Source organism: Amblyomma americanum, chromosome 1 (assembly GCF_052857255.1).
Source record: "Amblyomma americanum isolate KBUSLIRL-KWMA chromosome 1, ASM5285725v1, whole genome shotgun sequence".
In the NCBI taxonomy this organism is placed as follows: Eukaryota; Metazoa; Arthropoda; class Arachnida; order Ixodida; family Ixodidae; genus Amblyomma; species Amblyomma americanum.
Window position 1 is genome coordinate 265388366 of NC_135497.1, and position 25211 is coordinate 265413576.

General features: G+C 47.4%; 1 protein-coding gene across 1 annotated transcript in view; it reads right to left on the minus strand.

The window, feature by feature from the left end:
• LOC144096885 (uncharacterized) overlaps positions 1-11627 on the minus strand; it is a 30343-nt gene extending 18716 nt beyond the window's left edge. Inside the window, exons 1-2 of the mRNA XM_077629717.1 lie at positions 11401-11627; positions 7879-7961 (exon numbers count right to left, since the gene is read on the minus strand). Coding sequence (XP_077485843.1) covers positions 7879-7961; positions 11401-11527 — 210 coding nt within the window. The 5' untranslated portion in view covers positions 11528-11627. The remainder of the gene's footprint in view (positions 1-7878; positions 7962-11400) is intronic.
• Positions 11628-25211: the final 13584 nt, after the last annotated feature.

Consider the following 25211-nt stretch of genomic DNA (forward strand, 5'->3'; position numbering starts at 1 on the left):
ACCGCCACAAAGCTACAGGCGCGGTATGCGAGATTTTGAAGAAATCGTATGCTTCGCTTGCCAGGGTCGCGGACACATCGCCAGGTTCTGCCAAAACGTGCGCCGTGGGGAGCCACAAAGAGAAGCAGGCGAGACACGCCCTAAGCAAGCCTACAGCGGGGCTCCAGATACCGAGACAAAGAACTAGATAGTCCTCCCCAGCCTGAGGAGCGTGGGGAGGGAGCAGTGGATGATGAGGTGGTGGTAGTTTGTGTGGCCGACGAGGCATGCCCTGTTGTGCGTTGCAAGTTAAATGGTTGTTGCATGGAATTGTTGATAGATACGGGGTCAAAGGTGACATTGCTTAAGGAGAGCAGTTTTAACACGCTTCGAAGGAAGGGGGACCGCGAGGTGTTGGAAGCGTCTGGTGGTATGGCAACCAAATTTGTAGGCATAACGGGGGACCCTCTTGGCATAAGTGGACTCTACCGGTTACACTTCTCTCTCGGCGGAATTGCATTGGAGCACCCCTGCTACGTATGCCCGGACACGGTGTCTCTGCCAAACGGAGTGTCAGGTATATTAGGGCAGGATTTTTTGAGAAAAGGGAAGGTAGTAGTCTCATTCTCTGAGGAAGAGGTTAATGCGGGCGGCTCAAAAGTTCCGTTTTTGAACAGGAGAGGGGCTGAGATTCGCATTACCGATATTGACACCCGTCAAACAGTGGGATCATTGGAGAAGGTATATTCGCGGGTTGCCGTCAGGCTGGTCGAGGAGGCGGTCGTCCTTCCTTGGTCGGAGCCCATTTTGTACGCGTTTGTGCCTTCAGATGTAGAGAGCGGCGCCGTGGGAGTGCTTGAGCCGGTCAACTCTCTCAGCAATGGCCTGAAGGCAGCCGCGTGCCTCATGACAGTTAATGACGCCCACAGAGTGCCCTTACGGGTGGTTAACTGTAGCCAGCAGCCACTGAGCCTTCCCAAGAACAAAACATTGGCTTTCTTCACCTCTGCGATAGAGAAACGTGAGCCCACCGACACGGTACTCGCAACTGTAGAGCATGCTAGTCCTTCGGCTGCTCCAAAGGTGTCGTTCGATCTTTCTCACGTAAAATCCAGGGAGAGGGAGGCTCTGGCTGGTTTGCTGAACGACTACTCGGAGGTATTCGCCGCGTCCAACCTGGATTTGGGCTGCTGTGGCGTTATAAAGCACAGGATAGAAACCGGCACTTCATCGCCCGTTTACCAGCGTGCGTACAGGATTCCTTACTCCCAACGTGAGGAGATGGAGCGGCAGGCGCAGGACCTGATTGATCGCGGCATTGTCGAACACTCAATGTCACCCTGGGGAGCACCAGCACTATTGGTGGAAAAGCCAGATGGCTCGTATTGATTGGTAGTGGACTACCGCAAACTAAATGCCGTAACTCGCATCGATCCATACCCCATCCCCAATATACAGGAGACGCTTTCTCAGCTGGGCTCTGCCAGGTACTTCACGGTAGTGGACATGGCGGCGGGATTCTGGCAGATAGCAATGGATCCGGCAGATGCCGAGAAAACGGCATTCAACGCGCCCTCAGGGCACTATGAATGGAAAAGAATGCCGATGGGTCTGGCCAACAGCCCTGCTGTCTGGCAGAGAACCGCTGATGTTATCCTGGCAGGTCTTCTGGGGAGGCTGTGCTTCGTGTATATGGATGACATAATCAAATACAGTGACAGTTTTGAGAACCATTTGCGCGATATTGAGCAGGTTTTGGTGCGACTAAGAGGAGCGGGTCTCAAGCTGAAGCCCTCTAAGTGCCAATTCCTCAAAAACGAGGTGAAATACCTCGGGCACGTTGTTTCAGCTGACGGCGTGCGACCGGACCCTGAGAAACTAAGGTGTGTCTCGGATTTTCCATCTCCGACTAGCGTCCGCCAGGTCCGGCAGTTTCTCGGCCTGATCGGTTACTACCGAAGGCACATAGAGGAGTTCGCCAAGCTCGCTAAGCCGCTCACCGCCTTAACAGCCAAAAATGTCGCCTTTCGCTGGGACCAAAACGCGGAGGATGCTTTTGGGGCCCTGAAAAGGAAGCTAATGAGTGCACCGCTGTTGCGCCACCCGGATTTTAATTTGCCCTTCGTTATGGCCACAGATGCGTCAAAGTTCGCAGTTGGTGCCGTGCTATCTCAGGTTATCGAGGGCAAAGAACATCCCGTTGCTTTTGCTAGCCGACAGCTGAGCCCCACAGAGCAAAAGTACGAAGCTACGGAAAGGGAGTACCTCGCCGTTGTCTGGGCAGTAAAGCACTTCAGATGCTACCTTTACGGCCGCAAATTCAAGCTAGTCACAGACTGCCATCCTCTGAAATGGGTGATGAGTGTCAGGGACCCTAGCTCGCGACTCGCTAGATGGAATCTACACCTGCAGGAATACTGCTTTGAAGTTGAGCACAAGTCAGGAAAGACACATCTGAATGCCGATGCACTCAGCCGCACAGCTGCCGTGGCAGCTATAGATGAGTTTGTCCCCGTAGTCGACCCCGCCGAATTACGCACAGAGCAGTGCAAAGATCCTGACCTGAAGCGAATAATCGAAAGCTTAGAGGGCGCACCGTCTCACCCCGAACAGCTAGGTTATTTCATTGGCAAAGACGGCACCCTGTGTCGGCGCACGAGGCCAACCAGGAAAGGGAGACCAGAGAAAACCGCTTGGGAGAGAGTCGTCATACCTCGGTCGTGGACAGAAAGGGTTCTTCGCGCGTTTCACGATGCGCCATGCGCCGGTCATTTTGGCGTAGCGAAGACACGCAGGCGTGTGGAGCGTTTGTACTTTTGGAGTGGCATGCGACAGGATGTTAGAGACTACTGTGCGAAGTGTCATTCCTGTCTCGAAAGAAAAACACCCAAGGGACGAAGACCAGCTCCAATTCAGCCGTTCCCTGAGGTTTCGGCTCCCTTCGAGCGGACAGGTATGGACATAATGGGCCCATTGCCCACGACCACTTCCGGAAACAAGTACATTTTAGTATTTGTCGATCACCTTTCAAAATACGCGGAAGCGGTAGCACTCCCAGATCAGAAGGCAGACACGGTTGCAAGAGCATTTGTCGAACAGATCGTGCTCCGACATGGACCCCTGAGGCAACTCTTGACAGATCGGGGAACGAACTTCGTGTCGCAGCTAAGGAGGAGAGTTTGCGAGCTGCTTAAGATCGCTAAGAAGCAGACAACACCGTACCATCCGGCTTGCAACGGCGCGGTGGGGCGTCTGAACCAAACCGTGGCCGGGTTCCTGTCGCATTTTGTTTCGCGCGACCAGCGGGACTGGGACTTGTGGCTCCCGTATGCAATGTTTGCCTACAATTCCGCAGCACAAGAGAGCACGGGCGAATCGCCATTCTCTCTTCTCTACGGCCGAGACCCGGACCAGCCTAGTGAAGTGCCAGAGGGCCCCCGTCGTGTCCCATACGCTTCACTGGACGACTATAAGATTGAGCTAGAATCGCGCTTGCAAGTGGCGAGGGACGTCGCAAAGGAGGCCTTAAAGAAAGCGGCGAAGCTCAGGAAGGAGGTGCACGATCGCAGTGCTAGAGACGCGCCGTTTGATGTGGGGGACAGCGTGTACATTGAAAACTGCCAAAGGCAGATTGGGGTAGCTCGTAAGTTCCATACGAAGTGGAGAGGACCGTGCGAGGTTGTCGAGAAGCTTTCTCCGGTAAACTTCAGAGTCCGAGCCGTGAACCGGCGCTTGATAAGGATACACGCAAATCGCCTCAAGTCGGCACCGGTTCAGTATTCACGAAATGAGGAAAGGGAAAGCGCGGATTTTGATGGGGACAGAAATGAAGCGGAGCGCGCAGATAGTTCGCAAGAAACGCCCTCTCCTGCATTTGTTCGGCAGGCGCCAGAGGTGACGGCCGGAATGCCACCGGATTTACTTCATGCATTGCTAGAAGAAGCGCGCGAGGTTGCCGCGCAGATAACGCCAGGAGAGGCTCCTGCCACGAGCCCTCACGAGTCCCAAAGCAGACAAAGGGTCACAGACTTACTTAGTATGACTCATGAAGGCCGATATCCGCTGCGAAATCGGAAAGCTAAGTCGGACTAATGGCGTAAACAGAGCGGAGTTGTGAACTGGTTAGAATTGTGTTAAGTTTTCGGAGTTGGTAGTTAAACCTTTCGGTCATTAAGTAACACCTTCACAGGAGAGCATGCGGAGCGCATGCAGAACCTGCCCTACTTCCTTTCGTTATCTATATTTTTGTCTGTGCCGTGATCGTGCTAGAAGTGGGAGCTCCTTTGTAACTGTGGTAAATTTATTTCGTCCAGTTTGGACTAGAAAGGAGAGGCTTGGGTGCTGAGTTTCATGTTTATCTGTAAAAGAAGATCAGTGCTGCCCCTGGAGACGCCAGTTATGACAGCGGAGGCATATGGTGTTGTGCAGTGGTGTTGAGTGCAGCGAAAAGTGTTTGGTCGGAGGCACTGTGCGAGGCGATTCAGAAAGACAAGGGGAGCTGCATGGACTGAAATGTTCGGAGAACATTCTTCTGGAGGGTGAGCGAGTGTGACGTTCCTTGTGTGTGCTACGAGATTCCGCGTTCGACGGCGCGGCATAGACGGAGACCCAGATGACAGCGGCATCATCAATTACCCAGCCATGCTCTTTGAGAGTGACGAGCAGAACGAAGGGGTTTAAGCCCAACCGGACCCAACCGGACCCGCCGCCGCCGCCGCGGGGAAACGGGCTTTATCCTCCCCAATTGCCGTGGCGGTTCCAGGGGAGGCCTCCCGAGCACATCCCAGGACAAGGGACCACTTTCCCGGCCGATGACCCGCGGGAACTCTCAGCGGGCCAGAGCGCGCCTTACCTTGGGGAGCGGGTGTCAGTTGATGGATGGAGAACGGAGGCCGGTGACCCGCGGGAACTGCTGTCAGCGGGCCAGAGCGCGCCTTACCACAGCCGACGCTATGCGCTACCTCGAAGACAACCTTCTTTCCCTCGGACTCAACACGTGAGGGGGGCGAGACCATAAGTGCGGTGGTATGTTTGTGCGCCCAAGTGAAAGCCCTAGCCCCCCTCCTTCCCCTCCGGCGTGGGCGTCCTCACCCTAGGGAGTGGGGGGAGAAGAGGATATAAAAATCGACAAGCAGTACGGAAGAAGGACGCTCAGGACGACATCGTTCGCCAAGAGGGCCTTCAGCGCCGAAGCCCGACGGCGTGCAGCTTCTGCCAGCAACCGCTCGAGCCCAACTCCGGAGCCACTCCATCGCCCCCATGAAGTCGTCGGCACGTAAGCTCGGACGCCCTAGCCTCTGAATCTTAATCATGTATAATTATTGAATATATCTGTTTGTTTAAACTGAGCCATACGGTGTCTCTTTGCCTCTCCGTCCCGTGTGGACCTGCGCATTATGGGGGTCATCACACTATAGACCTTTCCTATTTCTGTCTATAGCTGTCTATACAGTCTGATACATTTTTCTATAGAGAGCTTAAGACAATTGTATGGTTCCAAAGCTATAGCTTTAGTGGCATAGATTTTTCAATAGCTGGCAATAAGTGCCTCTATTGGTGCTTATAGACGTTCGTAAAAGGCCATAGACGGACATAGCTTTTTCCTTAGACGCCCATAGGACTTTTTTGTATTGGCTGAAAGCATTGCAAGTCTGTTTCAGTGCTGAAAGCGCTGAAAATCTTTCCGACTACTTGCATAATGACAAAAAATAATAAAGTTAGCAACTCGCATTATGTATGCTTATTTGACTGTTCGAAACGAGAGTGGAAAAAAAATGAAAGGAAAAGTGGATTACTCCACGCGCGACATCTATGGTTCAACACGCGAACCGAAAATTTCATTTTTAAATGCGAGAAATGCAAGCTGTTTCATAAACGTTTTAATAGCCACTTGCCTTCTTGCGTTTTGCTGTGTGCTTAAACGCGATGCCACGGCGCAAGGTACATGGACGCGGAGCAGCTGTCGACAGTGACGGAGAGCCTGACTCGCGACCAGCTCACATCGTCTTCATTACTACGGCGCGTCAAAAATTTTGAATGGCAAATAGCGGATTCCTTGAAAAATAACAGTCGCGACTCATCGGAATGAGGGGTTCGAATCACAGACACGTTGGCACGTGAGAACGGCTCGTGACTGCCCAGGAGCAGTGCATATAGTCGGCCTCACTGAAATAAAGCGAGACACGTGGGGGCTATCATCTTACTCGAAAACTCTCCTAGCGTGTGAACAGGCCAGTCGATTTGACCCCAGAACCATATTTATGTTATGAGCAAGATTTTCACTTATTACTCTTTCTACTTGCGTTTCTTTTAGGAGGCACAGCTGGTTAAAACGCTCGTCAAAAAACCCTTAGTATTTACTACGGGTGTGCGAGTTGTGCCTGTTCCAAACCGAATCGAATAAGATTAGTGCAGCTTTGTTACCAAATCGACTACGAATAGTTCAGCGAAAAACCGAATCGAAAACAAACCGAACAGTGGCAGAACCGAATCAAATACGAATCAAATATTTTACAAATATTTGCTACATGTGTTAATATTCAACGAGCAATCGGGAGAAACAGCGAAGCGCTAACTTTCCTAGTTATAGCTGTATCTGTTAAAGGACGCTACTGGGGAGGGGGGGGGGGATCGCAACATGAAATCAATGTATTAACTTTATCACTGTCATGTTATTAGCATAGGAAAAGTACCTTTTGCTCTTGATAAGATAACAAACTACAGCCACATCTAAGTACATGAGACAGGCGAGAGCTACGGCGAGGCATGGCCTCCAAGGTAAGGCATAAAGGCCGGGTTTGCTGAACCTGCTTAGGCCCCGCCGCGTCTCCAATCTTTGAGGCTCTGTATGAAGATTTGAATACCGCCAGGCGAATGGACCTCACCGCGTCTGCTGGACCCTCTATCCCCCGCATATCGGTCGCGACAGCGTGGTACGCGGCGTGCATATGGTCCCTGTTTTTGAATTGGTCGTGAAAGACAAATACGGCGGGCCTTATTTGAACTTCGCGCCAATATTTGGAAACTATTCACAAACTTGAACATATTCAATTTGTTTCGAACAATTTGAGCATACACTATTCTAATCATTCGAATAAACGAATAAGTAGGTGTTTGATTCGATATTCGAAATTTCCGAATATTCGCACACCCCTACTTGTATTTACAAAGAACGATCTTTCGACGGTTAGTCTGCCTTTCCCAAAGTGGCGCAGGAAAGGTCATTTTATTCTTGTGTGGTCTCTTGAACCTTAAGTGGTGATGTGGGAGGGGGCAGCTTCTGCGGGTGACATTCTTATTCTCAATACCTTGGCTCTCGAGCTGCGTTTTTACTTTACAATTGCCACTCGTTGCTTTCCACGCTTGAGGTTCTTCAAATGGGCACGTATCCGTACCTGCGAAAGACTATCCGATTGCAGCTAGCATGGCAGAGTAAGTCTTCGATGTGCCGTGTTACAGACCCTCTTGCCTCCGAGTCTTCTATCAATTCCTTCGAGGCAACCATGATTATGGCCTTTTGACGATCCGGTTCACCGACTCTCAAGTCCAATAGCCCTGAACAGTTCTGACACCATATATGGTCCCACTAGTAGACAAGCAAAGCAATAAATCAGGAAAATAATATAAAATGCGGACTGTGTTGCGGGCATGCGCTAGCATGACCCGATGTACCAACAAGTCACGGTTCGAAACGCGAACGCAAGCCAGTCGCTACCCAAAAGTTGGCAAGCTATCTTGGCTTGAAACATCTGTGCAGCGGAGGATAGAAACAGTAAAACAATAAAGAAGGCGTAGTAATGGTGCTCGCTCAGAAATAAATAAGGTCAAGCGATGATTCGGCAAATTAATATCGAAGAAGGGAGTTGCTTTGGACGCGTTGAGGAGAATAAATATACGTACTGTAGTCATGCGTTTGTTCCTCATGCTGGGGCGGCCTAACAATGACGCCAGCTCGCCTTCGCAAGCTGTTACGACATTGTTCACTGAAAACAGATGTCACAAAGAACTATTAAGCACTTGAATTTGTATTTATTTTGTAAATCATATCGAGGTGAGTTAACTAGCACGCATATATATATATATATATATATATATATATATATATATATATATATATATATATATATATATATATATATATATATATATATATATATATATATATATATATATATATATATATATTATATATATATATATATATATATATATATATATATATATATATATATATATATATATATATATATATATATATATATATATGCCCTGACGAAGGGAATACGATTCCCGAAACTGTTGGCACAATAAACCTTTAAAACGAACAGTCGCGTTTGTAGTAATACTGTACTTACACTTGTAAACTGGCGCATTGGAACCCCTACAGAATATATATATATATATACATATATATAGCGGAATGTTTATTTTTTTAAATGTGTAGTGGTGATCAGTAGGATAATAATACTTCTATCCATCTATCGCTTAAAGGAAATTACTTATAAAGCAGCAGAAAAAACAACCATGCCGCCGGTGGGATCCGAACCCACGACCTCCGAATATCGCGTCCGGTGCTCTACCAACTAAGCTACAGCGACGGCTGTCCAATGTACTGCTCTCGTGGGTATTTGTGATTATTGGGTGTAAGCGAACCGTGAGAGTGTTCACCAACGCCACCCTCGTCCATAGCGGCGGACGTAGCAAGTCCTGTAATACCGCGAGTGTCAATAGAAAATTTGTGGAGCTCCACAAATATTGTCCAACCCAGACATTTCTAACGAGATAGACTTGGCGTGGCCGCTTTAATTGAGGAAAAACGAGAGCCCGCGGATTTTAAAAACTACCACGTGACAGCGCGCTCTGCGCACCCGAACGCGCCGCGATTACAGCGCTCTCATTCGTGCTTTGTAAAAAACATCGCTCGCTTCGTGCCTTTCGTGCTGCACACGACAGAGCTTCGCGTTGTGGTTGGTTCCAAGATAAGCGCCAGTGCGTTCGGGCGGTCGTTGAAAGAAAGCCGGCTCCCGTTTCTGCAGCGATAACTGCACTCTCACGCTAGCAGATTGTAGAACGCGTCGCCAGCCGCCGCCGGTAACATCAGAACCGAGCAAAGATAGAAGCTCTTTTTCGTAAGCGAAGGGAAGGCGCGGCGCTAGCGATGTTTTTTACAAATCACGGATGAGAGCGCTGTAATCGCGGCGCATGCTGGCGCACGGAGCGCGTTATCACGTGGTATTTTTGAACTCCGCGGGCTTTAGTTTTTCCCGAATAAAAACGGCCACGCTAAGGCTATCTCGTTGGAAGTGCCTGGGCTGGGCATTATTTCTAGAGCTCCACAACTTTCCCATTGACGCCTGGACGTTTCAAGCTATATTTTAAAAAATAATTAATTAACCTTGAATAATTATGCAAAGAAAACGAGCAAAAAAATTGTACTGAAATTTTAGGTAAACCCTAACAGCAACCACGCGATTTCTGTTCCGAAGAATGCTTGTTTTTTTTTATATCTTTGTCAAAGTTAGCTGGAACGCCCTGTATATATATATATATATATATATATATATATATATATATATATATATATATATATATATATATATATTTCCTTTTCTGCCGCCCCTCTGTAGCCCAGCAACATCGACGGGCGAAGACATTTCTACGGCGTCGTTTTCATATAGTGTGATCTGGGCTCTGTGCTGTTGGTGGGTAGCGTAGCACCCAAATCGGCAACAAAGGGTGTCCCTAAGCAGCTGCGCGCCTTGCACCAGCACGGCGTTCGTGGGGTGGCTGTGTGCTGAAAGTTGCCCGGTGTCGTTTTCGGGAGTGGTTCTGGGGAGCTACTGAGCTTGCAACCGAGAAGACTGCGTCATCACCACTTAGAATACTGCGATATAGAAGTTGTCTTTATGTGGCAGCTGTCACCCTTTTTACTAATTGCACGACCTACGTAGCACTGAGTTGGTTATTATGACTATAAATTATATTTTGCTTTGATTGTTATCAAATTTGTACAGCATATAGAGTGAAGCTGAAATATAAGGTATGACGAACCCTCATCTGGGCGGGTGGTAAGTTCATGTCACAACAGAAAAAATGAGTGCTCACCGAAAGTTTGGTAAAAAAATGCTAGACGTTCGAAAATTGTTCGTAATGTCTAACATTTTTTGACGCTTAACAAAACATGTTACATTCTTCTAGCTTCCAACATCTTTTGGCCACACCTCTGGTCGGGGCTCGTTTTTTCTGCTGCGATATTGAGCCAAGCTCTTCTTGCGAATTCTCAGTGCCGTGCCAGTGAAGCAAGCAACAGCCACGGCCATTTCGTACTATTGGTTGTGTTTGCACAGAGGATGTTCGCAGCCGCGAAAGTGGGATTCTTGTCCTCGGTCACATTTACTTTGCGAGGTAAGTTTCACAGAACTTGAAAAAATTCTTCAACTATCACTTTTAGTTTATGCTCAGCTCTACCCGTTTGTTTCACAGATCTACGTTTGTGGCCGCCTGCATAACTGCTTTACTTTTACGTGCGCTTGGGCCTCTCCTAATAGACGTGCTCGGTTTCGATAAAGCACAAAAAGTCCCTTTTGTCTTATTTTATCAGAACTCAAAAGTTCAAGGCAGGAAAATAAAGCGCAGTTGTAGTCAATAGAAGATATTCTGGCCTTTGTCAGAAGTAAGGAACCTATTGGGGTTTCCTTCTGAGCCATGCTGTGTGGCTCGTCATGCAACGCCAGCCTCTAGATCTCTTCAGAACGGGATAATCTGGCGTCCTCACTCCGCCGATAGTTGTGACTTTCACCGACTTGGAAGCAAACACCTTGGACTGTTTACTTCTGACTCAGGCTGTACGTTGCTCTCAGGTGCTTCAACGCTGCTAAGGGAAAAACCAGTGGAACAGAACGTCGACCACGAAAGTGGCTCGATGTTATCAGGGCGGATGCATGATGGGGGTGAGAAGACGCCAACGCCGGCGTTGACGCCAACGCCGGCGTGGCAGGTCAGGGCAGAGGCACGTAGACTGCGATAGCATCGGCTCTCAAGTCAGTTCTTCTTTCCAGTCACACATAGCCAGCGGGACGCTGTGACAAAAGCGCGGTGAGCACATCTAAGTCGGCCCGCGTCATCGAAGCGCCAATAGTCCAAGAGTACATGTCCGCCACGCGAAACTGGAAGGTTACGACAGTCAGACCTCAAAGAAAGCGCAGGCGCTACTTTGCACTGCGGCGTCTTGTGGGCAGTGTTCTATTAGCACCGCATGACCGTCTTTCATGTGCCGTATAGAAATGCATACACATAAAATAGAAGTCAGCTATGGCTCTTTTTTTCTTTAAGGGACGAGGTTAGGGGAGGGGGGGAGGCTAGAATCTTCCCAGAGGCTTTTGCCGCGTTTGATGAACATTGGCGACGAGATAGTTTACTTGCCGTCGTTGTGGCATTCTGGAAATTCCGGTTGTCGTGTCGTGCCAGGAATGACAACCCGTCGTGAACGCGAAGCACCCACGGCCAGAAAGTAGGCGTTCAGTAGCAAACACGCAAGGTGCGCTGCCATTGAGAAGGAATTTGGCCAAATGAAGGCCCAACACCAGGGAGCCTTTCAGTCGGGCGCATAAGCCACGTCAACGCCTGAAATGCCACGTCTGGAAAGACAGCTGGCCATTGGCGGCGCCGTTTTATTCTTTCTTACCAAGTCAGCCTGCGGCCTTTTCTTTGTTCCTCTGCAGCTCTTGCGTCTTACATTTTTACCCTAAGCAGAAAACAAAAGACCTGCTCAGAACTAAGCGGTCCATAAAAGCGTCTTCAAGCAAGTGCTTTTTGTCAATTTTTACAAATGCACAATAGCCGTTCCAAACCAGTCGTTATCTCATCCCGGCTGCTTTTGTGCACATAAAGGCGGAATAATTGTGGAGAGCAGGACAAAAATAGCCTGTGCAGAGAGACCGCAGGCGCCATACTTATCGCACGAGGCAGTGTTTTGAAATACCTTTAAATTGCGCAACTTTGTCTCTCTTCGTGAAAAGCATGCTCAAGAAAATCTTAAAAAGGCATTGGCATCCAATTCCACGCATACGATAGGAGTGCCCTGCACATGTCATTAATGCGACAGCAGTACTAGTCCCATTACGAGAAAAGCCGGCGGTGTGTGCGAGCGTGTGTACTCGGTGATGGTACAGAAAATCCCAGCGATGGCAAGAAAAATAGGGTGACGTCAGTAAGCGCACGTATGACGCACACAGCAAGCCGGGTACCGCCGTTTAAGCGAATCGTATGCATGTCGTTCGTCTATATATACTCGCCACTGGTCGACCTAAATGTGGCGCCAGTTTTCCCGGCAGCATTCGTGCCTTAATTGTGACGCAACCGTCTGTCGTGCAGCGTTCCGTGTGGTGACATACGATTTCTCATTGCATGTACCTTACGTGTGTTAGTCAAGTTGGAGGCTAGCTTGCGACAGGTATTGAAACCGAAGACATATGCACCTTCAATTGTATGCCTTCCCAGACTCTTTACCTCTTCCCTTAAGGCGCGGTTGAGGTGTCCATCGATATGTGAGACAATTACTGTGGCTTTCATTTCCTCAAAAGCCAATTTTTGTATCAAAATTGTGATGCAACCGTTCGTTATACAGCGTTTCGGGTGGCGTGCGTGCTTGCGCGGGTGTGTGTGTGTGTGTGTGTGTGTGTGTGTGTGTGTGTGTGTGTGTGTGTGTGTGTGTGTGTGTGTGTGTGTGTGTGTGTGTGTGTGTGTGTGCGTGCGTGCGTGCGTGCGTGCGTGCGTGCGTGCGTGCGTGCGTGCGTGCGCGCGCGTATGCGTAATGCACTCAGCTACAGGAATGCTTTCGCATTTCCACACGTAAGCAGTCTTAAGTGTCTTTGCCGAATTTTTTTTCTGCTATCACATCTTATGTAGAGCACGTATACGGAGGGTGCGGCAGAAGTTGAGATGGCACCGTTTCCAGCATTCTTAAGCCGACACTACGCGCTTTGTTCTATTGACGGAGCTTTCTCCCAACTTAGTCGCTACTTTATAAAAAATTTAAAGATATTACTAAAATACATTTCCCACAATCCTGGGGTTCAATTTCTCACTCTTCCTCAAGAAAAGCCTGGCTCTCTAGCATGTCTCAAAAATTAATATGTTTGCGTGCTGTGGTGCCCAGTGTTATCTAAAGACTGCTGCCTACGTAACCTGTCGACACACCAGCCGATTAATACAGCGTATGGAACACGTTGTCAAAAGCGACCTAAGGTGCAGTTGTAGGCACCGATTATCGTGAAACAAATACAGCATTCTTTCCCATTTGCATGTGTATAGCGCTCTAAAAAGAGAAGCACCTGCTCAGATAACAACGAACGAATGTTCTAGCCTGTCAACAGGTTCAAGTGGAACATCTGAACGGCCCTCAGTGAATCCAAATTTTTCCCTTTCAGCTGCTAAATTATTCCTTACTGCATCAGCCAGCACGCGTGACAGATGGAGCAGGTAATAGAAAGGCAGGGAGGTTAACTTGATTCAGGTCAGGTATGCTAACCGGTGCATACAAGAAGAAGCAGATACGCTGCTTTAACCTATAAGTCATACCGTTCGTCCGCTTAACAAACAGCGATGGAAGCGTCATACTTCGAGACCGGTTTTCGATTTTCGGTTTAAATCTGGTGGCATTGACATTACTCGTAGTGCAAACACACGAAGCACGGAATCGGGCAGGGAAACTGAGCACCAACACCTGGTTAAGCAACGCCGGTTGTTCCCGCTTGCGGCTTCTGAGGTCGGCACAGAGATCGGGAAGCTACGGTTTTCCGAGTTAACAGAACTTTCTGATGTGCTAACGAAAAGAAAAAAAAGCTGCCCATAAATAAGCACTGTGTAGTTAATGCTCTTATTTCGCTTCCGTGGTGCTGCCACTCATTTTTGTGCGGAGTAATGGCATCCTTTTCCTGCTTTCAATCGAAAAAACATGCTTTAACGGGCATTAAGAATGCGAAAATAAAATTAGCCATCTATATTTTGGACTTGTTGCTTCACTTTTAACGCCAAAAGGCAGGTGCCATGCCTCCAAAAGCAAAGGTATGGAATGAAAGCACTAGGAAACCAACTGTTCGTCTACATATGAAAATTTTTCTCGTTCAAAACTTTTCCAATAGAAACAAATCTGGCCGATTTCTAAAAAACAACAATCGTCAAGTTTCGACGCACTGCACGAAAAGGTGACGACAGTAGTTGAACCACAGTTTTCTTGCATCGCCTTGCTATTCTTCCACAGGTGGTCAAGCCTTGTTGCGACCTCCCTAGGCGCGCGATAATTGGCTGGTTATATAACTGTGACAACTTTCAAACAGTAGTGTTGCCATGACATCACAGAGCTTTCGGTAACTGACGCTGACAACGCTGCTCACACCCTAAATCCTCCCTCACACCCCTGTAGCTGTAAAGCGTTGTGGCTGGTAAATCAAAGCGCGGTGTAAACTGTTCGCTCCTTGTTTCTTGTTTGAAGCAAACCTTCATTTCCCTTTTAAGGCATCAGCCAAGCACACTTGCTAAAGAAAAAAATAACCCCTGACTCACTTCGTTAAACAGAATGCGACGTACGTGAGCTAGCCCAATATGTATGGACACTTCACATAGATTAGGGAGGAGGAGGAGGAGGAGGAGGAGGAACAACTTTATTTTATGAAAAGAACAAAAGGTCCTCAACAGTGGGCTCCTACTTGTGCAATGGTCCACGGGCCAGAGGGGGCAAAATACGACACGGGTAAAACACGACACTTCGTTCCTTAGTGCCTCTTATATTCTGAAATAGCAATCAAATTAACTCCATATTTCGGTGATCTGATTGCACACGGCTATACAACAAGTGGCTTTAAGGTTGGCCAGATTGGTTGCACATAAACAGAGGAGAAATTCGAACTGAGCCACAGTGAACGAGAAATTAGTCGAAAATGGGCGAAATTTTGCACGCCACATTTTTCAAAACTGTGCAGCTCAATCAACCTGGCACCCTAAATTACCGCAAGTATTTATGTAAGATAATTGGTTACTCATCGTAACATATGCAAAGTTTATGAGTTTTCGAGCCTCTGATAATTCCAAAATATTTGTTTTTACAGAAGGCTACATGTGAGGCAAAACACTATACTTCGTTGCTTAGCGCCACATAACTTCTGAAACACAATCAAAAGAACTTACTATTTCGGTGGTCTCATTCCAAACATGTCCGCTGCAACTATCTTTCAAGTTGACCAGGTTGGCTGCTTTTAAAGAGAAGTAAAAACTTTGAAGTGAGCCATAGTGAACGAGCAATCAGTCGAAATGGCGTGAAATTCTGCAGGCTACTTTTTTCAAAACTGCGCAGTGCACCCAACCTTGCATCCTAGATTGTCTCAGGTATTTAGGCAAAACAAATGTTTACTGAAGATATTGCGTGAAAATTATAGGATTTTTCGCTCTTCGGGTAATTAAGAGAGGATTATTTTTACTGCAGGTTACATGTGGAACAAAACGCCATGTCGTGATGTTCCGCAGGAACCTTTGCAAATGTGATAGGTTTATTTCCTTATCAAAAGCACTACTCTTGTTTTTCCACTCTCTAAGATAACCGAGATAACTGCTCGGTCTGGCATGTACAGTCACATTCAACACATCGTGTTCACGCACTGCGAACCGAACCATGTCACATGTCCATGTCAACACAACTGAGCGAAAGAGCAAAACAGGCAACAGCTGCGAAGAAAGCAATAAATTCAAAATCTTTATGTAGCAATGCTACACGCAGAGCCCGGCGGTAGAAGCGCATAGACTGTAGTGAGGCACGGAACAAAACAGAACCGGGCTCGACCTGAGCACACTGTCTGACATTTGAATTGACTCGAAATGATTGTCTACATGTCCTTGACGCCAGCCTCGTGTGCATTCATCGCAAGGGTCAGTGAGATGTTGATTTTGGAAGGGCGTCTCGTTTTGACTCGTGCGCTCTCTGAATTTGCCCCATGGGGTGGGGCAAAAAGCGACATTTTGAAATTTTATGTCTGATGAAATTACACTGCGTTTTTATCCAGTTTAGTGTTTGGTGATCGTGGGGCCAGTACGGTAGAAAATTATTCGGCAGCATTTGTTTTTTGATATCCATGAATAAACAATTAATGGCTGCAGTTTGCAAATTTGTGTCGCGTTTTTCCCCGGTCTCTCGTAGTTATGACGGTTTTGAGACAATGCAAGCGGCAGCTGGCACGCGCAATTTCTGCCTTTCCACTTGGCTTGGGCAGCCTCGAAACTACTTTGCCTCCGTTCCACGTGGCTGCAGCTGCCGCTAAAGCGGTTTTAGTAATTCACCAGGACATATAACGCCTTTTTACGCCGCTATAGGTATATGTACAAAGAGAAAGAGAAGATCCGGAAAAAAGTCGCTTTAACAAAGTGCTGATCGTAATCACCATGCGTACCCAAAAATTATGTACAAAAGCATTTTTGAGCGGGAAACACTTTATGAATTCCATTCTTTTATATAATGAAAGATTTCAGTATAGCAATCAATATATCCGCCGACCACGCGACGGCAGTCTTGATTTTTTTTTTGCTATTAGCGTTTTTGATATCGCCAAAAATGTTTACTGGTGGTTTTCTATGGCAGTCTTAACTGCTAGATGTGATCGATGGAAAAACGTTAAACGAAATGTTTTCTTACACGTTAGAAGAATGGACCATTGCCTTCAATATTTCACTAACAATATCTTTCAAGTTTTAAACATTGAAAATCTTTGTCAGAGAATATTGGACATGTTAAGCATAAAGTGATACATCAGCGCTGCTTCAAACACTCGGCTAACTTCTGGATTACTGTTCAAAGGTCCAAGGTAGGAGTTCGTCAATGCTCATCGTAGTTCTTATGAGCAGGTTTTTGTTGGGAGTTGACGTTTTCAGGTATATACAGCCCCAAATACATACTTCAGTTGAAGTGCCCACTATGGTAATCATAACCTAGGGCAGGCATATATCTTCCTGAGAGCTTGCCTAAATTGTAATTCATATCGGCGTTTTACAGCGTCTTTAAGAAAACGTACCATGTATGCTGCCTTCATGTGGTTGGAAATAGTAGTCATCTTTTCAAGAAGTGTCGCATAAAAATGGTGGCTTTGTCTATTTCGGCTTTCGGCTCCTGGCAGCCTAATAACTTCCAAGTTTATTGTCCTTCGCCATGAGAATTTTTTATTATTTGTATTCAAATACTTACCATCCCGTGTATTAACATAACAAAATATGCGTGCTAATACGTTGTTGTAAGTTTCTGAAGGCACTGAGACCCTTCGCACAGGGAAAAAAGAAATCTCATGAACTATTATTGAAGCAATGAGTACAGCTTTTTTTTTCATGCGTTCACAGGAACATTCAGACTTGAGGAACATATTTCGATTTACGCTCACAAACCAAGCTTTTGCTCGAGTCTCAAGTGGACATGATAGTAAGATGCAATATAGACTGAAACCAGACCTTTTGTTCCAGAGCAAAAGTTGCCCTTCGGACGACTGACTTTCAAACGGCCCTGACTTTCCCTGCGGGCCATACTTTCAGTGCCATTAGCCATCCATCTAGGAAAAAATGGCGGCGGTCCCCCGACGACAGAGGTCCTATACATTCTCGAGAGCACCCGTATATGGCTACGTCGATGGCAACATTCTTAGGCTGTAGCGAAAGCCAGAGTTTTCGATTGCCACATACGGTAAGGACGCCAACGACATCAACGCAGACGCCGCTTAGCCGCAGGGAAAGTGCCCAATACGTTAATCGCTGCGAGAACAGATCGCGACGGTTTGCAGCTTCGTTGCACGCAGTGCAGGTAATGAGCGTTTTATTTATGAATAAACCAACGCCGGGCCGTTCATAATCTTGATGGGAATGCACGTGTAAGCGCCATCACGCCATCACGCTCAGCGCCGAACGCCTCGGGCACTTCCGTTTGCGTGTGCATATGCCTGAGAGCGCACTCTTTTCAAGGGCGAAAAGCACGCGAGTGGCGCAAAACGCGCCTGTCGAAAAGCACCGGCTGATCGATAGACACGCGGCCAGTGCACGTCGAAAGGGAGACGCATTTCAATAGCGGCGGAGGGAGACATCGCTCTACAGTCGTCGCACCGTGTCTAGGGATGGAGACAAGGGAGAGTTTCGCATCGAGGCTTCGAGTTTTACACGGCGCAGGCACAGTGTAAGCGTCGGGTTTGGTTACGTCGCCTTCACGACACGAGCGACTCCGGCTCACCGCGACATTATCGGAATCCGCGGTGCCCTGGCTCCGCTTGCCAGGACAGGCGAGCGCGGCCGGCAATCGCTTTAGTTCGCCGACCATCAATAATTTATAAGTCCCGGGCGTGCGCGCGACGACTGCCGCCGCGTTAAATGGCTGGAGTCGGGGCTGGACGGAGTCGCCCGCCTCGCCCGCGGCCGGCCAGAGGAGGACGGGGCCCGCCCGCGCACTCGCGAAGCGCTCGGCGAGGGGGAACCTCTTTTTCGGTGAGAATCGCGGCCATTCAGGGCAGCGCGCTGGAAGAGGCGCTAATGACGTATTTCGGTATTAGGCGGCCGCCGAGCACTTGGGCGCCCAGAGCCGCGCGCCCAAGTGCCTCGCACTGGGGTACCTTATTTATACATCCGATTCTCGAACTCGCTGGAATTCGGCTCAGCACTTCTAGGCCCCAATGGGCGAACGGGGGGAGTTCGTGCGCCGCCGGAACACCTCGCCGCCCCTAGGGGAGCGCCGACGAGGGGAACGCCCGGACCTGTCTATTGTCGACCTTTTTTATTTATCGGGGTCGTCGCCCAGTACGTTAGGCTCATTAGGCGCACATAAGACCCGCACCTCGGGAAAAAGAGAGGAAAAGGAAGACGGACTTCTTTCTAGAAAGCAGAGCACTCAGGAGCTGTAACTGAGGCAGCGCTGGGCCAGGCTGTGAAAGGGTCGCTGATGCTCGCACCGTTTGGCTGTGACTGCTTTTTTGCTGGGCAGTTTTCCACCTGGAGAGCTTGAATGAGCAGGCGACCGGGTGACCCCGATGATGGCTTTGCAAGTATACGGTGCAAAGCAGGAACTGACTAAAAATGCTCAGGGGAACTGTTTAGAGGGGGACGACGCCGTGAAATGCATTGCATCAGTTATATCTGAGTCAGTTAGAAGCCCCTTTAAGGGAGTTATTTCCCTGAATGGACCAGCAGAACATCACAGGATAACGGAAGTGAGTTTGGAATCGATCAATTTTAACTGGAAGACGGCGGAGGCAAATATTGCTAAATGCACAACCGAAGGGACAGATGAAATTCAAATCAAGCTAATTAATGAACTTGGTCAAGCAGCAAGGAAGCGTTGTTAAAAGCATTGAAAACTGCTCTAACAAATAAAAAAATTCCGGACAGCTGGCAACAGAGACGAATGGACTCGATCTAAATGAGAAAAGAGATAGTATCAACACAATTTTTTTCCCACCGATTACGACAACTTCGTTACATACAGGCTGACAATGCAGGCAGTGAAATTAAAAATGCTGACATGAATAGAAAACGATAAGATGCTCGGAGAACTTCAGAACAGGTTATGAAGCGGTTGGCGCTTAGATGATAGCCTGGTCGTGCTTACTCAATGCCTAGAATTAGCTAAGGCGGAAAACAGGTGTCTGTATTTAACCTTTCTGGACATAACAGGTGGGTACGACGACGTAAGTACAGAGCTCCTGTGGAACAAACTGAAAGGTGAAGTTGTCGGACATGAGATGAAGGAATTGCTAAAGGAAATTACAGAGATAATAAAGTTAAAACTGCATCGGAAAGGATAAGAAGTACGACAACAGTTCATGTACAGAAAATATTAAGGCAAGGTAGCAGCTTTTATTATCACTGCTGTTTATTATTTGTGTGATAAATATGGAAGCTACGTTTCAAGAAAGCAATGTAGGTTGAAACAAAAGTTGAATCATTTCTTCATAGTCTCTGCATTGTTAGTGTATATGATATAGCGCACTGTATCTGAAAGGGCTTAAACGAACCCGGCCGCACGGTTTCCTCCAATTTTTTTAAGCTCCACTGTCGGCGCAGCTGGTTTTGTTAAAACTTGAGCTTTGGAATGAAGCCATGATGACGTTGAAATCCTTTTTTTTAGGGTAATGTTCTTCATGCGAACCGGACTCTGAGCACTTGACAATATACAAATAAACTTCAAAATCGTTTCTAATGCTCTTCGTTTGTCACTGAAGTAATTGTCTGTTGCCTCTGCAGTTGCCCTGTGCTAAAAGGTGCAAGCTCTTGGGGAAGCCAAACAGCTATTTCCCCAGCACTTTGCTTAACAGACATTTGACGCTGAACATTCTTCGTTAAACGCTAAAAAGTTTTTATTAGGCGAAGAATATCTTACTGATACCTGTGGTTAAAACGTTTTTTTTACTTAAGGGTAGTAAGAAACAACATTTCCTCAAACCACTTTAAAATGGTATGACTCGATAGCGTTAATAGATTAATACCCATACATGCGGTATCAGTGATTCTCGGCAGCCAGCTCTGCCGGCGCTTATGAACCCTTTGACCCGCGTGTGGAAGAGTGCGTGACCTTCATCGTGCTTACAAAGAACATAACAAACGGTTTGAAACCTCCTGGGCATGAAGGCAAAAATCTTCCATTTCTGCTGGCAACCCCCGCAACTTGAAATAGCCGAGAAGGGATGATGTTCCTATCACAACGATGAACCTGTCTCCTTTTCCCTTCTGTCACCGAGTGTGCAGAAGCGCAGCGTATATGTCATCTGTCTGCCAATCAACGAACGTAGGAAGAAAGACGACTGACCGGGCCAACTGCACTGATATCGTCTCTTCTTTCTTAATTCTTCCCCATTTTTTTTAGTGCGCTACCCGCTGAGAGAACACCGTCAGTGCACGCAGTAGTGTCAAAATTTTCGGCCTACTTCTTTTTTGAGCATCGAGTATCATTAAAATACACGATTCACTAAAACCATATTTTCGTTACGAATATTTTAATACGTTCATTTTTGGCAAGCGATATCTAACACCGATAGACAAAATCTATCGAAAGATAGTATCGAAGATACACGCGTCTGCGATACTGCCCATGCCTTGTTTCAAACACAGCGACCGATGGGCCTTGTGGGAACCAGGTTGCTGCTCCATAGTAATGCGAGAAGGAATAGCTCCCTGAAGATTCATTTCCGCGCAGATAGTTCTTCGCGCGGCTGTGTATTTTGCACGCAGGCCCGCTGTTGACTCAGGAGTCATTTTCTTAGCCATTCTTCGTGTGGCATCTCCTTCCTCGTCCCTACAAGTTATGAGGAGGAGGGGAGGGGCAGGAGGAGAGAGGGACGGTTGACAGGTGGCAAGCGGAGTGAGGTAATCGCCTCTAAACAGCACCTAACAGGTGGAGAAAGCACACGGAAGCCGACGCCAACGACACCACCAGACAATTTTTGCCTTCGTGACCCTCCCAATGCTATCGCGTTAAAATTCCCCGTTATACTTTTAGGGCATAGGATGCAGAAAAAAGGTGTAGAGGAAGAGAGGGTATGGAGATGGAGGGTGGCTATAGTAGCCTAGACGTCCACCTCGGATACTGCAGGGGGTTGGTTCAAAACCCACCGAATTCCACCACCCAAGCATGCCACCGAAACCCTGTACAGCATATCACCGCACTCCTGTCCAAGTCCGGATTCACCTCCAGCTGTCTTACTTTGCGGGATAAAAAAAAAAAAACAGAACATGTCTTTGAAAACTTATTTGCCCTCACGTCACAGTTAACGCCCAAACATTCTCGTTACCACTCGTAACCGTCCTGTAACTTTTATTCTTAGCTGTATTTGTTTCGAATCCAAGGTTCTTGACTTCGGTTCCCAATCCACCTTCAATACGAAACTCAACAGCGATAGTCAACAAGTCAATCGCCAAGGCTCCCTCCGCTTGCTAACTAGCCTTACGATGAAAAGCTTAATGAATCGGGGGTACTGGATATCGTATTTCATTCGCTGTATTGAATATATCTTAAAGTACGCTTTTTAATTTTTAATTTCTGCCCAACGTACTTTCTTGTTATGTTCCCTCCTATAAAACCATTTGAGTGTGAAATGGCTAAAATTACATTATGCCTTTAGTGCCTGATGCGCAAGAACTGTTCAGAGACGCCAATTTCAATTTGAGTAGATAAACATAAAGCAAAGAAAAAAAAACACGCATGGAATAAGACAGCAGATAAGACCACAAAAAGCTAGATTGTGGACTTGCCGCCAGCAGAGAGAAGAGATTGAAGCCTACGCGCAGATTGCCGCTCAGGGAAAACGTTCCCAACTGACGTCACAGCGCTCACAAGCAACGTTAGGGCAGTCACCCACGCGGCGCATCTACTCCCGCTGGCCCTCTGGTTGGCATGTCGTGACGCGCCGAAAAAGGAAGCAAAAGGTCTTCGCTCTCATCAGGCTGCTCATGAGGGTTGCTTATCTTTCCCTCCTGCTGTGACTGGAATAGAAGTCTGAGACAGCAATTTCTCAAGATAGAGTTGCGTAAGATACAAGCCCCGGGGGCTATTCGTTAGCTGTAAAATTCTCTTGGGCTGTTACTTGGCCATCCCCAGGCGGTGTACTTTCGCTTCCACTCCGTCATGCCAATGCCTCGTGAGCGTAAGTGCCCCAAGGTTCTCCGTAACAAAACGTATGTGGGCTGGCTGCACCGTTTTAGATTCGATACAAGTTCGGTATCCTGGGATTTTGGTCGTGGCCTGGATGTAGGCAGAAAAGAAGCAATAAGGATACGCCAAAATTAAAACTTTAGTTTCGGGAGAATGTACTCAATACTAGGCAGATTTAGTACAGCGTAGCGTCCACTTGCATTTCCGCACGCAGAGCAGTTGCGCTGCGGCTGGGTTTTTATGGAGGAAAAACGCTAAGGCGCCCGTGTGCTGTGCGATGTCAGTGCACGTTAAGGATCCCCAGGTGGTCAAAATTATTCCGGAGCCCTCCACTACGGCACCTCCTTCTTCCTTTCTCCTTTCACTCCCTCCCTTATTCCTTCCCTAACGGCGCGGTTCAGGTGTCCAACGATATATGAGACAGATACTGCGCCATTTCCTTTCCCCGAAAACCAATTATTATTATTGGTTTGGTTTATAGGGGTTTAACGTCCCAAAGCGACTCAGGCTATGAGGGACGCCGTAGTGAAGGACTCCGGAAATTTCGACCACCTGGGGTTCTTTAACGTGCACTGACATCGCACAGTACACGGGCCTGTAGAATTTCGCCTCCATCGAAATTCGACCGCCGCGGCCGGGATCGAACCCGCATCTTTCGGGCCGGCAGCCGAACGCCATAACCACTCAGCCACCGCGGCGGCTCAATTATTATTATTATTATTATTATTATTATTATTATTATTATTATTATTATTATTATTATTATTATTATTATTATTATTATTATTATTATTATTGCGGCACGCTTCTTTACGCCTTGTAAATTACACTTTTAGGTGAGCGTGAGAGACTCAGTGCCCCACACACGTAAAAGCGTTGTGGAGCCATCTAAGGAATGTGATTGAAGGCACATTAACGATATGTCGGAGCAGCAATTTCCACGCGCAGAGTACATTGGAAGCTTTTCTAGTTTTTTAGGCAGCAAATTGTTAATAATAGAGGAAAATAGGACCGTCAACGCAAATCAAGAAAATTTCACCGACCAGTATCGTTCGGTGATAACACCATATATACTTAACTTGAAATTCGCCAACCTACAGAAAAACGACGGCTAGACGTCGCTTACACCTTAGCGTATTTAAAAGCGAACTCCGCCGTTCAGAACAAGCTATTACCCTCGCCGCTGTGGCTCAACCAATTTGGGCCATTTCTCGCGCAATTCGAAAGCCGAGAGCCTGCCGAGCGCAGACAGTACATGAAATCGCGTCACACCGTGGCGCACATGCCACGTGACTTTCCCTACACCACCTGGGCTGGAGCAACGAAGCGCGCTGAGCACCGCAGCGCAAGCGGGCCAGAGAATCATCTCGTGGGACGTGCACTGCAGAGTGACGCGTTTGATAGACGTCGCTGTGAGTGCGTGCACAGCAGGCGCGCGGTTTTGCAATTGCGCGAGAAATGGCCAGAATTTGTCGAACCGTAGAGGCGATGATAATCGCGCGTTTGAAATTCTAGAAACTAATATGGCTACTACTACTAGCCAGCTACAAATCTCTAACTGCAATAAGGCACCTATCCGTAATAGTTGCAAAGTTAAGAATTTGTTTCATGGCTTCACTAGTTAAAATTACCCGCCTGTTACTGCTATGTGTATAGCAAAAAGCGTCTCGTAATCTTCAAAAACCTATATTTTAATGTTAGTGGCGTGCTTTCGCAAAACACATGGCATAATTCGTTATGACTGAAGAGACTGTAATTTTCGAAAGCTGTGACGCACCTTCGAGGCACTGCTTTGAAATGAAAGGTTGGCTGGTTGGTTAGTTGGCCGGTCGTTCGGTTTATGGACTTTAACGTCGCAAAGCTATGCAAGCTACGAGAGACGCCGTATTGGAGGGCTCCGGGTAATTTTGACCAGCTGTAGTTTTTTAACATGCACTCACATCGCACAGTACACGGGCAACTAGCATTTCGCATCCATTGAAATCGACCGCAGAAGCCGGGATCGAACACGCGTCTTTCGGGTCAACAGCCGAGCACCATAACCACTGAGCCGCCGCGGCGCCTGAAATAAAAGGAATCAGCAATAAAATACAGTGAGGAAGCATAGACAAAGAAATTTATCAATGTTTTTTTGGTTTGCAACTTCAGAAGGAGCCACAGCAATGGCACAATTATTAGAGGTGGCATAATTCCTCATTCGACATAAATAACGAAAAGACAGCGCTGGCATTTCTCCGATATCTATTTAAATATGGCTTCAGAGTGCGGTAGCTCTTGACGTGCCGATGAGAAGCAAGGCCGAGCTGCATGTCGCGCTGAACTGACTGTTGTGTGTTCTGTTACGCAGCAATGATAATTCATTTATGCTTAAAACAATCATTCTATCTTAATCCTTTTGTTTCTGCAGCATAAGTGATTTATGGTCTCTCGCAGTACCACTGAGCACTGAGGCTTCAATTAACACCGAAAGTTATTTGTCGGTTCAGCCAAAAAATGTCGCTGAGACTTTGCCCCCAACAAATTCAGACATAACAGGCATGCAGGCAACCTCTCGTAAACGCGGCCTGCTTGTATCTAG